Source organism: Erinaceus europaeus, chromosome 9, assembly GCF_950295315.1.
Source record: "Erinaceus europaeus chromosome 9, mEriEur2.1, whole genome shotgun sequence".
In the NCBI taxonomy this organism is placed as follows: Eukaryota; Metazoa; Chordata; class Mammalia; order Eulipotyphla; family Erinaceidae; genus Erinaceus; species Erinaceus europaeus.
Genome location: NC_080170.1, coordinates 101,114,779 through 101,130,957, shown reverse-complemented (window position 1 = coordinate 101,130,957; position 16,179 = coordinate 101,114,779). Strand labels below are relative to the sequence as shown.

At 41.0% G+C, this 16,179-nt stretch overlaps 1 protein-coding gene and 1 long non-coding RNA gene across 4 annotated transcripts in view; one reads left to right on the top strand and one right to left on the bottom strand.

Annotated features, from left to right (window-relative positions):
- Positions 1–2,009: 2,009 nt before the first annotated feature.
- ZBTB11 (zinc finger and BTB domain containing 11) overlaps positions 2,010–16,179 on the bottom strand; it is a 30,859-nt gene continuing 16,689 nt past the window's right edge. For all 3 annotated transcript variants that reach the window (XM_060198437.1, XM_007532618.3, XM_060198438.1), the window contains 6 exons: positions 14,499–14,735; positions 11,579–11,723; positions 9,354–9,471; positions 7,031–7,189; positions 6,655–6,830; positions 2,010–4,144 (listed from right to left, as the gene is read on the bottom strand). In XM_060198437.1, the coding sequence (XP_060054420.1) occupies positions 3,627–4,144; positions 6,655–6,830; positions 7,031–7,189; positions 9,354–9,471; positions 11,579–11,723; positions 14,499–14,735 (1,353 nt within the window). In that variant the 3' untranslated portion in view covers positions 2,010–3,626. The remainder of the gene's footprint in view (positions 4,145–6,654; positions 6,831–7,030; positions 7,190–9,353; positions 9,472–11,578; positions 11,724–14,498; positions 14,736–16,179) is intronic.
- LOC132540471 (uncharacterized) lies at positions 11,720–14,770 on the top strand. The gene is made up of 2 exons (XR_009551668.1): positions 11,720–12,042; positions 14,621–14,770. It is a non-coding gene; the product is annotated as an uncharacterized LOC132540471 (long non-coding RNA).

Genomic DNA, 16,179 nt, shown 5'->3' with positions numbered 1-16,179 from the left:
CTATCAGTTATTTATTCAGTGATTTAGGTAACAGTTACATGTATTGTGATGTTTTACAAGTTATATCTGATTAAATAATGCCATTATTTTGTTCTCCAAAAAGTTATTTGTCATGCAAATACTTAAAAAAAAATTTTCCTGGGCGGGGAGACAGCATAATGGTTACACAAACAGACTCTTATGCCTGTGGCTCCTAAATCCGAGGTTTGATACCCCACACCACCATAAACCAGAGATGAGCAGTGCTCTGGTGTTTCTCTGTGTGTGTGTCTGCATTCTCTCTCAAAAAAATAATAAATTTAAAAAAAAGTATTTCCTTTTGTTGCCCTTTATTGTTCTTGGATAGGACAGAGAGTAATGCAGATAGGGGAAACAGCAGTAGAGAAAGACACCTGCAGACCTGCTTCACTGCTTGTGACTCCCCTGCAGGTGGGGAGCCGGGGTTTGAACCGGGATCCTCATGCAGTCCTTGTGCTTTGCACCACGTGCACTAACCCGCTGCGCTACTGCCCAACTCCCCATGCAAATACTTTATTTTCCCTTTTGTTGCCCTTGTTTTTCATTGTAATTATTAGTGATGTAGTTAGGACAGAGAGAAATAGAGGAGGGGAAGACACCTGTAGACCTGCTTCACCGCTTGTGAAGAGACAGTGGGGAGCCAGGGTCTTGAATCAGGATCCTTACGCAGGTCCCGGTTCGAGCCCCTAGCTCCCCACCTGCAGGGGAGTCGCTTCACAGGCGGTGAAGCAGGTCTGCAGATGTCTCTCCCTCTCTCCATTTCTGACATAACAATGACATCAATAACAACAACAATAATAGGTGGGGACTGGAGGCTTGAACCCAGGTCCTTGCACACTATAATGTGCACTTAACCAGGTGCACCACCTGGCCCCATACTGGTTATATGCATTCATCAGCCATAGAATCAGTTCCTTGTGGTGTGAGAGATGACACAATAAATAAAGCACTGGACTCTGAAGCGTGAGGTCCTGAGCCCAATCCCTGGCAGTACATGTACCAGTGATATCTGGTTCCTTAGCTCATCTTTCTCATGAATAAATAAAATCTTAAAAAAAAAAAAAGGTCAGTTACTTAACCAAAGAATGATACCTAGAAAAATTAACATTATAGTAAGGCATTTTTGCTTCGAGCCTGATTAACTAGGAAATTATGTGTGTGTGTACTTTATATGTATAAAATAGGTGCATAGTCACATAAATTCGTATTGATCCAGTACTAGATCAACATGACTTAGTTTTGTTTGTATTGTACAATAGAAACTTGGTTTTTGGGCTAGTGAAATAGCTCAGTTTTGGATAGTGTGCTGCTTGGCATATGTGATCACTGATCCCAGACCCCACTGCATTGAAGAAAGCTTCAGCGCTGTTTTCACTATATGGTCTCTATTTCTGTCTCTTGAGGCGGAAAATGTATTTATATAGGGAGTCTGGCTGTAGCGTAGCGGGTTAAGTGCACATGGTGCAAAGCGCAAGGACCTGCGTAAGGATCCCAGTTCAAGCCGCTGGCTCTCCAACCTGCAGGGGAGTTGCTTCACAGGAGGGGAAGCAGGTCTGCAGGTGTCTTATCTTTCCTCCTCTCCATTTCTGTCTGTCCTATCTAACAACGACAATAACAACAATAAAAATGGGCAAAAGAAAAAATAAGTTCACTAAACATGTATACATATATATAATGTCGCTTTGACTTTCTATAATATAGCCACTTCAATTTGCTTTATTTCTACAATCAAAGTTTGTTTTTGTTGTTGTTTTCCTCCAGGGTTATGGCTGGGGCTTGGGGCCTGCACTACGAATCCACTGCTCCTGGAGGCTATTTTTTCCCTTTTGTTGCCAAGTGTATTGCTCTGGCCGCTGCAAAGTTTCCCATGATGCCTAAGAATTATTTGTTTTACTGTGTTCAATTCTCACAGTTTTCTGTTGAAAGTTGATTTATTAAATAACAGTAACTAATTTATGAATTGGAAATAGTGACAGCCACAACTGCAAAGCTTAAGCTTTTAAACAAGATTCAACATCTTTTATTTACATATTATGACACACATCAATGTTCTTATGCAACTACTTAAATCTAACAGTGGAGACTGTAACAAACATAAGACACAATTCCAAACTTTCATGAGACTGAAATACATTTTCACTAACTGAAAATACTATAAATAAACAGCCATTATAGACTGTATGTCAATATTTAAAATCAAAAGTCAGCCACATAGCTATTGAAATAGAAAATTTGCAAATGCAAATATTACATATGCAGGTATAACGCATGCATGGCATCTCATTCATTCTTTATCTTTTAGGCCATTTTTAAAGTAAACTGGAATTAGCAACTTAATATATGTACATCAAGGCACATTCTTTTCTTGTGCTTTATAGTGATTTACTAATATCTTCATTTTACACATTATAATATCTTCTAATAGTTAAAGGTTTAATTTTAGCAATTATAGTTTGAGTGATCGTTCCCCAGAGAAGTGCTGCATCTCCCATGGTTACTGTGAAAATCAGAAAACTGGTTAACTTTTTTAAGAAGTGGGACTTCAAAAATCAACACAATAAAATTAATTTCATTTTCAGGTAAACTTAAAAATACTGTACTTTGAACAATCTGGTGGGCCATAATCTATTTAATGCACTATAATGAGGGGTGAATTAAATAATTCAATATTCCAAAATTACCACTACAGGGCATCCACAGGACCACCATGGATGTCTGTCTATATTGCTACCCTACTAATAAACTGCAGTTTTCAACAAAACTGAACAATTAAACATGATACAAAATTTGCAAACATGCCAAACCTGGCTTTAACTTGTTCATTTTTTTCCAGCAAAATTATGATTTTTAAATTTATGGTCCTCTTATCAAAGAGAAAGTTCCCATCAACAGTAGTTAGTAACTCCTTTTGCTTACAGTCAATTTGCTAGCCTTGAAGAGATAGTATAATAAGACTTTAATAGGCATTTCATGCATTTTAAAGCATTAAAAAACCAGCTACTCGTTTAAAGGTTCATCATATAGGTAAGTATACAGTGCAAACTTGATTACAAGATGTAACTCATTAAGTGCTTTAAATTGAAGAATCCCTGACTTAAAGGGCTATAATAAATAGTAAGCCAAGAATCACAGATTTGAAGCATTTAAAAAATGTTATATACCTATGCATCCTACTATATATTTTATATTAGAATTTTCTTTTTAATTCATGAAGTGGCAATTAAATCACAGAATCTCTGTGTTTGAGAAAAAACAAAGTGGTATGGTACTTTAAACTCAAAACATTAAATGTCAAAATGCAAATGAAACCGACAAGTTTTCAATTTACTATGGTTCTTTATAAATGTCAATAATTCATTAAAACCATGATAAGCCACTGCCATCAAAAGATTTGGGTTTTTTTTTTCTTTCTTCAAATTCTTTATAGTAAATGAACTTTTTTTGTAGAACCCATTAGCTTGACAAACCGTTTAGGAATGTTAAATAACACCAAATAGCCCAGAGCCCTGACATACAAACTCTGAGCACAGTCACATAGTAATGTAAACAAACGTTCTGTAAGTTCTGTATACATTAGATATCACTTTTTAAAATCTCCATTTACATATTCATTCTGCTTCTGAAATATGTGCCACTTCTACTTCAACCGTTTGAATAGCTTCTGCAACTTCGGATAACTTCTGTCCTTGCTGTTGTGCCAATACATAGTTAACCACTTGCATAATACTTTGGTCAGAAAGTGTAGATACCAATGGACACTCTTCAGTAGCTGCAACAGCTTCCAGAGCTTCTATAGTTTCCCCTGTCACTACCACAGTCTCAATTTCTTGACGACCACTGCGCTCTGGTTCCTGCATGTCTGCTGTTAAGATACTAACAGCATGTTCCACTTGAGTTCCTTGGTCATGAAACTGAAGGGTGTCTTTTTGAAGCATAATCTTGCAAGGCACATAATCTCGGTGGAACTTAGTCATATGTTTACGCAGTGTTCGAGCATCTATGTAGGCTTCGCTACATACCGGACAGACATAGGGGCGTTCACCAGTATGCGTTCTGACATGGCGCTTTAAGGATCGAGCATCAGCCCAAGCTACTCCACATGTTAAGCATTCAAACGGCTTAACACCTATTGAAAGAAAAGAGAGATGTGGTGAGGTTGCCTGATAATGTTTAAGTACAGCATCTGATCTAATGGCTTACATTAGAATAACCAGATTTGGAATTAGAATTTACTTTTGGGAGTTGGGTGGTAGCGCAGTGGGTTAAGCATATGTGGTGCGAAGTGCAAGGATAACAGAAGGGAAAATAAATATTTAAAAATTTTTTATTCAATTTTGTTGCCCTTTTTTATTGTTGTAGTTATTATTGTTATTGATGTCATCACTGTTGGACAGGACAGAGAAATGTAAAGAGGAGGGGAAAACAGAGAGGGGGAGAGAAATACACCTATAGACCTGCTTCAAAACCGGTGAAGCAACTCCCCTGCAGGTGGGGGGCCAGGGTCTCGAACCAGTATCTTCATGCCAGTTCTTGAGCTTTGCGCCACCTGCACTTAACCTGCTGCACTACTGCCCGACTCCCAAAGAATTATTTTTTAAAAAATATTTTGTTTAGGGCTAAATGCACATGGCGCAAAGTGCAAGGATTGGCAAGAATCCTGGTTCAAGGCCCCCGGCTCCCCAACTGCAGGGGAGTTGCTTCACAGGTAGTGAAGCAGGTCTGCGAGTGTCTTTCTTTTCCCCTCTCTGTCTCCCCCCCCATTTCTCTCTGTCCTATCTAACAATGACAACATCAATAATAACAACACAATAACTACAACAACAATGAAAAACAAGGGCAATAAAAGGGAAAATAAATAATATATTTTTAAAATTTTAAATTTATTATTGGATAGAGACAGAGAAATTGAGAGAGGAAGAGGAGATAGGGAGAGAGACAGACACCTGTAGCCCTGCTTCATCACTTAAGAAGCTTTCCCACTGCAGGTAGGGACCAGGGGCTTGAACCCAGTTCCTTGTGCACTGTAATGCAAGCGCTTAACAAGGTGCACCACCACCTGACCCGTAAGAACTAAAATCATTTTTTTCCCCCTTTTGTTGCCCTTGTTGTAGCCTCGTTGTGGTTATTATTATTGCCATTTATGATGTTTGTTGTTGGGTAGGACAGAGAAATGGAGAGAGGAGGGGAAGACAGAGGGGGAGAGAAAGATAGACACCTGCAGACCTGCTTCACCGCCTGTGAAGCGACTCCCCTGCAGGTGGGGAGCCGGGGGCTCGAACCGGGATCCTTCCACTGGTCCTTGGGCTTTGTACCATGTGTGCTTAACCCACTGCGCCACTGCCCGACCCCCACACTAGAATTATTTTGTGTGGTCTGTGGATAAATCATCGGACTCTCAAGCATGAGGTTCTGAGTTCAGTCCCTGGCAGTACATGTACCAGAGTGATGTCTGGCTCTTTCTCTCTCTTCCTATGTTTCTCATTAATAAATAAAATCTTAAAAAAAAAAAAAAAACTAGAATTATTTTATTTTTATTTATTCCCTTTTGTTGCCCTTGTTATTTTATTATTGTTGTAGTCGTTATTGATGTTGGATAGGACAGAGAGAAATGGAGAGAGGAGGGGAAGACAGGGGGGAGAGAAAGACAAGACATCTGCAGACCTGCTTCACCACCTGTGAAGCGATGCCCCTGCAGGTGGGGAGCCGGGGGCTCGAACCGGGATCCTTAACACAGGTTCTTGCGCTTCGCGCCACCTTAACCTGCTGTGCTACCACCCGACTCCCAGAACTAGAATTATTTTAAAGATGTTCCTATTCATATAGGTAGGAAGACAAATTAAGAGTTTCCGGGAGTCAGGCTGTAGTGCAGCGGGCTAAGCGCAGGTGGCGCAAAGCACAAGGACTGGCATAAGGATCCCGGTTCGAACCCCGGCTCCCCACCTGCAGGGGAGTCGCTTCACAGGTGGTGAAGCAGGTCTGCAGGTGTCTGTCTTTCTCTCCTCCTCTCTGTCTTCCCCTCCCTCTCTCCATTTCTCTCTGTCCTATCCAACAACGACAACAACAATAACTACAACAATAAAAAAAAAACAAGGGCAACAAAAGGGAATAAATAAATAAAATAAATATTTAAAAAAGAGTTTCCGTGTACTGTCTCATTTAGCCTTCAAAGCAACTCCATAATACTAGGAAAAAGAGGCTCCAAGTATCCCAGCTTGATATGAAAATGTATTTCTAACACGAAGCTTATTAAAAAGAAAATCTCAGTAGTAAGCAGAAGGGCTGGTACAAGGAGAATCACAAAAAAGATGAGCTTTTGCAGCCAGGAAGGTAGTTTACTGGGTAGAGCACATTTATATGTGAGATGAACCCTTAGCTCTGCGCTATAAGCTGTGATCTGGCCCCTCATCAATTCCCCTCCACACCAAGATTTACTTATTGATGAGATGAGGAAATAGAACCACAGCATCACCCTGGCATGTGCTGTGCTGGGGATCGAACACCAGACCTCATACTTGAGAGCCCAATGCTTTATCCACCAGCTACGCTGTCAAATAAACCTTTAAAATACTTGCTTCTGGTCTATCTAGATGTTGTGTTTGTGTATATATATGTGTATGAAATATGAATAGAATTTACCTCCATGGTTGTTCATGTGTCTTCTATATTCTCTTAGCTGAGTGAATTTCCTTCCACACTGCTCACATACCCGCTCCAAGTTTTGCTTTGCTCTTCCTTTTTTCCCATGAGTAGCTTTCTTTACATGCCTTCTAAATAATGCTTTTTCATAAAATTCTTTGCCACATATGTTACACCTAAAATAGATTTTTTCCAAAGCATGAATATCCATAAGAATTAATATAACGGTTATGCAGAGAGACTCTCGTGCCTGAGGCTCCAAAGTCCCAGGTTCAATCCCCCACACCACTATAATCCAGAGCTGAACGGTGCTCTGGTAAAATAAAAAAAGAATTAATCAATTAATCAAGTTTAGATCCTCCTCAACTTTACCTACCTGTAAGGCTCAGTGACAGAATGAGACTTCACATGGGAATACCAATCTTTCTTCCAACTATAGCACTTTCCACAAAATTGGCACTGAAATGGCTTCACACCAAGATGTTTGTTCATGTGCTGGCGAAGATCTCTAGCTTCAAAGAAACTTTTTTCACATCTGCAATAATAAAGTTCAACCACCTTTCTGGATCATCTTATTCTTTCAAAACACATTTCCAACAATGTACTATATTTCCAATTTCAAGAATTCCACAAAATGATTGCAATTTAAAAAAGACTTTCTTAGTCTAATAACTTTCTACACAAGTCTGGATTTTTTTTTTTTTTTTTTGTCACCTTACTGAGGACTTAAAGGCCTTTTCCGCCATCATACAGAGACCCAAGCACCCTGTCCAGACCCTCCCTCTTTACCCCAGGCCAAGTTTCACAATGTGCTTTCCCTTTCCATCATTTTTTTTTTCCTCTAGGGTTATCACTGGGGCTCCTAGTAGCCATTTGTTTTCATTTTATTGGACAGAGAGAACCTGAGAGAAGGGGAGACAGACAACGGTAGACCTGTTTCACTGCTTGTAAATCGACTCCCCTGCAGGTGGGGAACCAGGAGCTTGAACTGGGATCTCTGCTCGGTTTCTTGAACTTTGTACTATGTGCACTTTAACCTGGTGCACCACCACCCGGCCCCCATCCTTGTTTTTTTTGTTTAATATTTATTTATTTCCATTTTGTTGCCCTTTTTATTTTTATTGTTGTTGATGTCATCGTTGGATACAACAGAGAGAAATGGAGAGAGAAGGGGAAGACAAAGAGGGGGAGAGAAAGGTAGACACCTGCAGACCTGCTTCACCGCTTGTGAAGCCACTCCCCTGCAGGTGGGGAGCCGGGGACTGGAACCCGGATCCTCATGCGGGTCCTTGCACTTTGCGCCACGTACGCTTAACCCGCTGCGCTACCGCCAGACTCCCCACATCCTTGTTTTTAACTGTTTTTTTTTTCTTTTTAAACCTAATGAGAGGGATAACCAGACATCATTCTGGTACATGTACTGCTAGGGATCGAACTTGGGACCTTGTGCCTGAAAGCCCAACACTTTACTGTGCCATCTCCCAGACAACTCTGTCCTTGTTTCTTAAGTTCCACCTACAAGTGAGCTCATCAGGTATCTGTCCTCTTTCTTGGTTTATTTCCCAAGGTTGAAAGTTTTTAATTCCTTTTGTAAGTGCTTTAGAGCACAAGAGACACTTATTTGTCTATTCTTTAAAGATTTACTAAATGAGGGGTGGGGGAACCAGAGCATCACTCTAGTATGTGTGATACTGGGGACTGAACTTAGGACCTCAGCCATGTCTACCTGATACTGAACTTCCTGGACAAGATTCTAAAAGGAATGGTACAAAGCTCCAAAAGGTGATTGTAAAGGACATTTACATTCTGAAACCCCCTCAATTTTAATCAGGTTTCCCTCCGTCTTCTATGAGAAGGTAGAACAGAGAGCTTTAAAAGCCTCTACCTTTTTCTCTACAGAACAGAACGCTCCATCCATCATATGTGGTGCCAGCGGTCAAACTGGGACTTTACATAGGCACAGCACATACTCTATATATATACTGCTGAGGCATCTTCCTAATCATTAACCCCCTTCTTTTTTTGAAGTTCAATCCCTGCACCAGCATAAACCAGAGCTGAGTAGTGCTCAGCAAAAGAAGAAAAAAAAAAATTAGATTTTACTTTCTAAAATTTCAGTTATACGGAGCTGCAGGTCTGTTTCGCTCCCTCTCTAGACATCCCCTTCCCTCTTAATTTCTGTGTTTATCCAAAATAAAACAGAGAATTGAAACACATGAACTTGAAAAAAGAAAAAAATCCAGTCAACTCTTATGTACAACTTTGGAAGGAGGTGGAGGCACAGAACTTTGGTGGTGGGAGTGGTGTGGAATTATACTCTTGAACAAAAACTATTAAATCACTAATTTTAAATATATATGCTGGGTGGTGGCACACCTGTTTGAGTGTATATGTTACAGGGTGCAAGGACCAGGATTCTGGCCCCATAGTTCTCACCTGCAGGGATAAAGCTTTGCGAGTGGTGAAGCAGGGCTGCAGTTATGTCTGTCTCTCCCTCTCTGTCAGTCCCTTCTGTCTCAATTTCTGGCTGTCTCTAGCCAACAAATAAAGATAAAAAAATAATAATAAAAAGTATATAAAAATATTTCAAAATTATACAAATATATTATCATCAAATGTAGTCACCACAATTTTTTTTTAAACAATACCTTTCTAAGAAGTTAGATAAGAATATAAGGAAAATGACTGAGTTTACTTACTGAGTGCAATGATAGCCTCGAACCTCAGGCTTTGGCTGATGTTTCTTTAGGTGCTTACTGAGACCAGAGCCCCTGTGGAAAGACTTCCCACAAACTGAGCAAAGGTACTTGGACTCTCCTATAAAAAAGAGGAAGCCCAACAGTCAAGTGCACTTCCTGTACATGAAATCTGTAACACTTAACAGTCATCTTCAGAGAAAATAGCAAGTTATGTCAAAATTTCCCATTTCGGGGGCCAGGCGGTAGCGCAGCGGGTGAAGTACACATGGCACCAAACAAAGACGAGTAAGGACCCTGGTTCGAGCCCCCGGCTCCCCTCCTGCAGGGGCGTAGCTTTACAAGCGGTGAAGCAGGTCTGCAGGCGTCTATCTTTCTCTCCCCCCTCTGCCTTTCCCTCCTCTCTCAATTTCTTTCTGTCCTATTCAACAATGACAGCACTAACAACAACAACAAACAACAAGGGCAAAAAAAAAAAATTCCCACTTCAGGGCCTGGGAGACAGTATGGTGATTATGCAAAATTTCCCACTTCTCAATTACAGTGCTAGGTATTCTATGTAGCAAAGAATGTGATATACTTGTAAAATCATCAGGATTATAATAGTACATAGTTGAACACAAACTCAAGAGCAAATATCAAGTCTCCAGATGTTTTCAGAAAGGAAGAAACAAACAAACCAACCCTAGAGGTGGCACAGGGGATAAAGTGTTGGATTTTTTTTTTTTTTTTAACCAGAGCACCACTAAACTCTGGCTTATGGTGGTGCAGGGGAATAAACCACCACTTTGGAGCCTCAGGCATGAGAGTCTATAGATAGCATAACCATTATGCTGTCTACCCTTGCCCAAAGTGGTAGACATTTAAGCATGAAGCCCCAAATTTAATCTCTGACATTAAATATGTGAGAGTGATGCCCTGATTCATTTCTCACAAGTAGAATTGCAAAGAAAAGGAAAGAGAGGGGGTCGGGCGGTAGCACGGCGGGTTAAGTGCAGGTGGCACAAAGCACAAGGACCAGCGTTAAGGATCCCGATTCAAGCCCCCGGCTCCCGATGAGGATGGTGGGTCGCTTCATAAGTGTGAAGCAGGTCTGCAGGTGTCTACTTTTTTCTCCCCCTCCTCTCTCCATTTCTCTCTGTCCTATCCAACAATGACGACATCAACAATAACTACAACAATAAAACAAAGGCAACAAAAGGGGGGAAAAAAACAAAATTAAAAAAAAAGAGAGAGAATGAGAAAAACTAACAGAACAAGCAAGCAGGGGGCCGGGCAGTAGTGCAGCGGGTTAAAAGCACGTGGTGCAAAGCACAAGGACTGGCGGGAGGATCCTGGTTTGAGCCCCCGGCTCCTCACCTGCAGGGGAGTCGCTTCACAGGTGGTGAAGCAGGTCTACAGGACTCTATCTTTCTCTCCCCGTCTTCCCCTCCTCTCTCCATTTCTCTCTATCCTATCCAACAATAACAACAACAGTAATAGTAACAACAACACAGATAAACAACAAGGGCAACAAAAGGCAGAAAATGGCCTCTAGGAGCTGTGGATTCATAGTGCAGGCGCCAAGCCCCAGCAGTAACCCTGGAGGCAAAAAAAAAAAAAAAAAAAAAGCAAGAATTAAATTTATAAGAGAGAGGGAGAGATAACGAGAGCATTACATCTGATGTCAGAGATTAAACTCAGGACTTCATGCTTGAGAATCTAATGATTTATATATACACTGTACAACCTCCCAGACTGCAAACAAACAAAACACATCAAACTTTCTTTTTTTCCTACAGGGTTATTGCTGGGTGCCTGTACTATGAATTCACTACTCCTAGAGGCCATTTTCCCCATTTTGTTACCCTTGTTGTTGTCATTATTGTTACTGTGGCCATTGATGTTGTTGTTAGATAGGACAGAGAGAAATGGAGAGAGGAGGGGACGACAGAGAGGAGAGAAAGATAAGACACCTGCTTCACTGCCTGTGAAGTGACCCCCCTGCAGATGGGGAGCCAGGAGCTCGAACCAGAATCCTTGCACTTCACACCATATGTGCTTAACCCACTGCACTACAGCTCAACCCTCCACATCAAACTTTTAACTTTACATTCACTAATAAATATATCTATGTATACATAGCCACTAATGTTAGTATAAATTCCAAAACAGTTAAAGTGTGGTCATTATAATAGTAAGTTAATAGTATGTAATATGTAATTATGTTGATATAAATTTCTTTTTACCTGTGTGAATACTCATATGTTCTTGAAGACTCCTCTGAGTGACAAATGACTTAACACATATTTCACATTGGAACTGCTTTTGTGACTCATGAAGACTCTGGTGTAATTTTAGACCATGTTTGTATATGAAAGTCTTTCCACAGACCTGTAACACAGGGATATTTAAGGCAGTGAAACAAGAAGAGAATTTCTGAAGAATGTGGGCAGATAAACTAGTAAGCTATTTCAAATATATTACAAACAAAGCAACAAAGTAAGCTGAAACAAGTGCAAAGTATTTAGTTGGCTGCTCATCTTCTGTTCACTTAAATACTAATTTTTTTCCTTCTTTTTGTTATAACCAAGGGGTCACAGGAAGAACTTAAAACAAAGCACCTGGCAAACAGTGAACAAGGACCTAAGTTCAAACCACTGGTCCCCACCTGGAGGGGGAAAGCTTCAGGAGTGGTGAAGCAGGGCTGCAGGTGACTCTCTGTCTCTCTCCCTCTTTCTATCTCCCCTCCCCTCTCAATTTCAGTCTCTACCCAATAATAAATAAGTAACTTTTAATATTGTCTCTGTGAGATTGGTATACTATATACCTTATAAACTGTATATGCTAGTGTAATGCTGTGGTTTCTCGCCATCTCCCTACCGCTAATAAATGAATACAATGTTTAATAAAGATATACACACACATTTTGAATAGTGCTACACTGGAAGACATGAGGTACAAGTAATACTTAGACTTAAATTTTATGAGTCAAATGAAACTGAAGACTTAGTTTCAAAATATTTGGATAGAGAAGGAAAGTGGTCCAGGAGGTGGCTCAGTGGATAAAGCATCAGACTCTCCAGTGTTCGATCCCCAGCAGCACATATATCAAAGCGATCTCTGGTTCTTTCTATCTCTTCTCCTATCTTTCTCATTAATAAATAAAATCTTTTTAAAAAAAAAATTATTTACTTACATATTCCCTTTTGTTGCCCTTGTTTTATTGTTGTTGATAGTTGTTGTTGTTGTTGTTACTGATGACGTTGTTGGGCAGGACAGAGAGAAATGGAGAGAGGAGGGGAAGACAAAGAGGGGGAGAGAAAGATAGACACCTGCAGACCTGCTTCACCGCCTGTGAAGCGACGCCCCTGCAGGTGGGGAGCCAGGGGCTCAAACCGGGATCCTTATGCCGGTCCTTGCGCTTTGCACCACGTGCGCTTAACCCGCTGCGCTACCGCCCGACTCCCCCAAAATCTTTTTTTTAAAAGTATCTTTATTTCTTGGGTAGAGACAGAAATTGCGGGGCGGGGGGGGGGAGGTCAGGTGGTAGCCCAGCAGGCTAAGCGCACATCATGCAAAGCGCAAGGACTGTGGTAAAGATCCTGATTCAAGCCCCTGGCTCCCCACCTGCAGAGGGGTTGCTTCACAAGCAGTGAAACAGGTTTGTAGTAGTCTTTCTCTCCCCCTCTCTGTCACCCATCCTCCCTCAATTTCTCCCTGTCCTATCCAACAAAACATCAATGGCAACAATAACAAGGGCAACAAAAAATGTGAAAAGTGGCTTCCAAGAACAGTGGATTCATTGTGCAGGCACCGAACCCCAGATAACCCTGGAGGCAAGATATACAGATTAAAAAAAAAAAAAAAAAAAAAACGAGGGAAGGGGGAGATAGAGAGAGAGAAAACATCTGCAGCACTACTTCACCACTTGAGAAGCTTTCCCCCGTAGGTGGGAACCAGGGGCTTGAACCTGGGTCCTTACGCACTGCAACATGTGTGCTCAACCAGGTGTGCCACCACCTGGCCCCTAAAATTTTAAAAAAACAAACAAACACAGAGAAGTAGGGGAGGAAATGACATTATATATAAAATACAACTGGCCAGGCCCTGCTAATTTCTGAAGGTTATTTGAAGGTATCTTCTACTTTCTATTTTTTTTTCTCTTTTTAAAAATATTTTATTTATTTTTCTTTTTGTTGTCCTTGTTGTTTTTATTGTTGTAATGGTTATTATTATTGTTATTGATGTTGCCAGATAGGATAGAGAGAAATAGAGACAGATGGGAAAGACAGAGAGAGGAGAGAAAGATAGGCACCTACAGACCTGCTTCACCGCTTGTGAAGCGATCCCTCTGCAGGAGGGGAATCAGGGGCTCGAACCCTTTGCACCATGTGCGCTTAACCTGCTGCGCTACCACCCGACCCTTCTACTTTCTATTCTAAAAAGCTAAAATAGGGAGTCAGGCGGTAGCGCAGCAGGTTAAGCGCACATGGCACAAAGCTCAAGGACTGGCATGAGGATCCATCCGGTTTCCAGTCCCCAGCTCCCCACCTGCAGGGGAGTGGCTTCACAAGCAGTGAAGCAGGTCTGCAGGTGTCTATCTTTCTCTCCCCCTCTTTGTCTTCCCCTCCTCTCTCCATTTCTCTCTGTCCTACCCAACAAAGACAACAATAATAACTACAACAATAATGAAAAACAAGGGCAACAAAAAGAGAAAATAAATTTTAAAAAATTAAAAAAAAAACGAAAGTAAAATACATCAAAGGGGGAAAAAAAAACATAGAAATTTCATGGTTACAATACTATTTATCATGTAGGGACCCTTAGTGCTCAGCTCTTGAAAAATAAATACTGTAAGTAGAGTGGGATTTTTGCTTTTCCAGTCCAGGATGGTCCTGCTGGTCAGGGTGGTAAGGGGTAACTAGGATGCTGAACCAGTTGTTCTCTCCTAATGAACCTGAATCCTAATAAATTTCATGAACACTCTCAACAGTCATTTCCGTTTACAACTTCACACAGCAAACTAAGACAACTGGGAAATCACCCGACTGCTATGTAAACTAATTAAAGGCAGAGAATTCCCAGTAGCATTTTAATAGTTAACTCCAATTTGTTGTCACCCATTAAATTTCAATATTCTTTAAATAAATAAATGTAAGGTTTTACCTGGCATGCATGTGGCTTCACACCAGTGTGCTTCAACATATGTATTCGAAGAGAATATAATTTAGGTAATGTCCTCCCACATATAGAGCATATAAATTCTCGCTTTGTTCTGCCTTTCTCAGATGATCCTGATGCCTCATTAGAATTGGAGGAGGATGGAGCAGGTGCATCTTTTTTGGTATGTCGAATAAGGTGGGCTCGCAAGGAGGCACTGTACTGAAACTGCTTCTTACACAACTGAAAGACAAAGAAAATAAAATTTCGGAGCTCCAGTGGTATAATCGGTTAGTGTGCAATACTTATACAGAAAATAAAATTGTCAGGCCAGGTGGTGGCGCACCTGGCTGAGAGGTGTCTTTCTCCCTATCACCCCCTTCCTTCTCAATTTCTGACTGTCTCTATCCACCAAATAAATAAGGATTAAATTAAAAATTTGTTTAGAAAAAAAAAATTTTGTCAAAATGTATTTCCACTGGCATAAAAGGTGGAGTAATGGATAAAGTGTTGGACCAAGCATGAGGTCCCCAGTTCTCTCTCCATCCCTCCGTCACTGTTGAATAAATACATCTTTTAAAATTTTTATTTATTTATTTATTCATGAAGATAGGAGAGAGAGAGAGACATTCTGGTACATGTGCTGCTGGGGATTGAACTCGGGACCTCATGCTTGAGAGTCCAATGCTTCATCCATTGCACCACCTTCTAGACCACAGAATAAATACATCTTAAAACAAGCCAACGACAACAAAAGAATGAGGTCAGGGAGATACAGTATTACATAACAGACATTCATATCTGAGGCCTGAAGTCTAAGATGCGATGCCTCAAGCATCACCAAAAGTCAGATCTAAACAGTGCTCTGTATAGGGGAGGGAGAGAGACAGACAGACAGAGTGAGGGGCTGGGAGAGACCAGAGAAAATAACACAAATGTTTGCATAATCATCTTTCACAGCTGAGTCTCTACAGGTCCCAGGTTTTATCCCCAGTACCACCATAAGGCAGAGCTGAAAAGTGCTCTAGTTAGAAACAAGCAAGCAAATAGCAAAATAGGACAACAAAGAGGCAGAGAGACCACAGCACTGCTTTGATTATATGCAGTGCTTGGATTCAAACCTGGAACCTGTTTTATTTTCACATAAAGACAGACAGGCAGAAAGTGAGAGACCACAAACCAGACTTTCTTTTTTTAAATATATATTCATTTATTTATTCCCTTTTGATGCCCTTGTTTTTTCATTGTTGTAATTCTTATTGTTGTTACTGATGATGTCGTTGTTGGGTAGGACAGAGAGAAATGGAGAGAGATGGGAAAACAGAAAGGGGGAGAGAAAGATAGACACCAGCAGACCTGCTTCACCGCCTGTGAAGCAACTCCCCTGCAGGTGGGGACCCGGGGGCTCAAACCGGGATCCTCACGCCAGTCCTTGTGGTTTGTGCCATGTGTGCTTAACCCGCTGCACTACCGCCTGACTCCCTCCAGACTTTCTTTTTATGTGGTGGGACAAGCTTGAACCTGGATCACACACATAGAAACTTCACATTACATGTTCTGGGAGATGGCACAATGGATAAAGTATTGGACTCTCAAATGTGAGGTCCTGAGTTTGATACCTGGCAGCACATGTACCAGAGTGATGTCTGGTTCGTTCGTTCTCTCTTTCTGCTCCTACACCTATTAA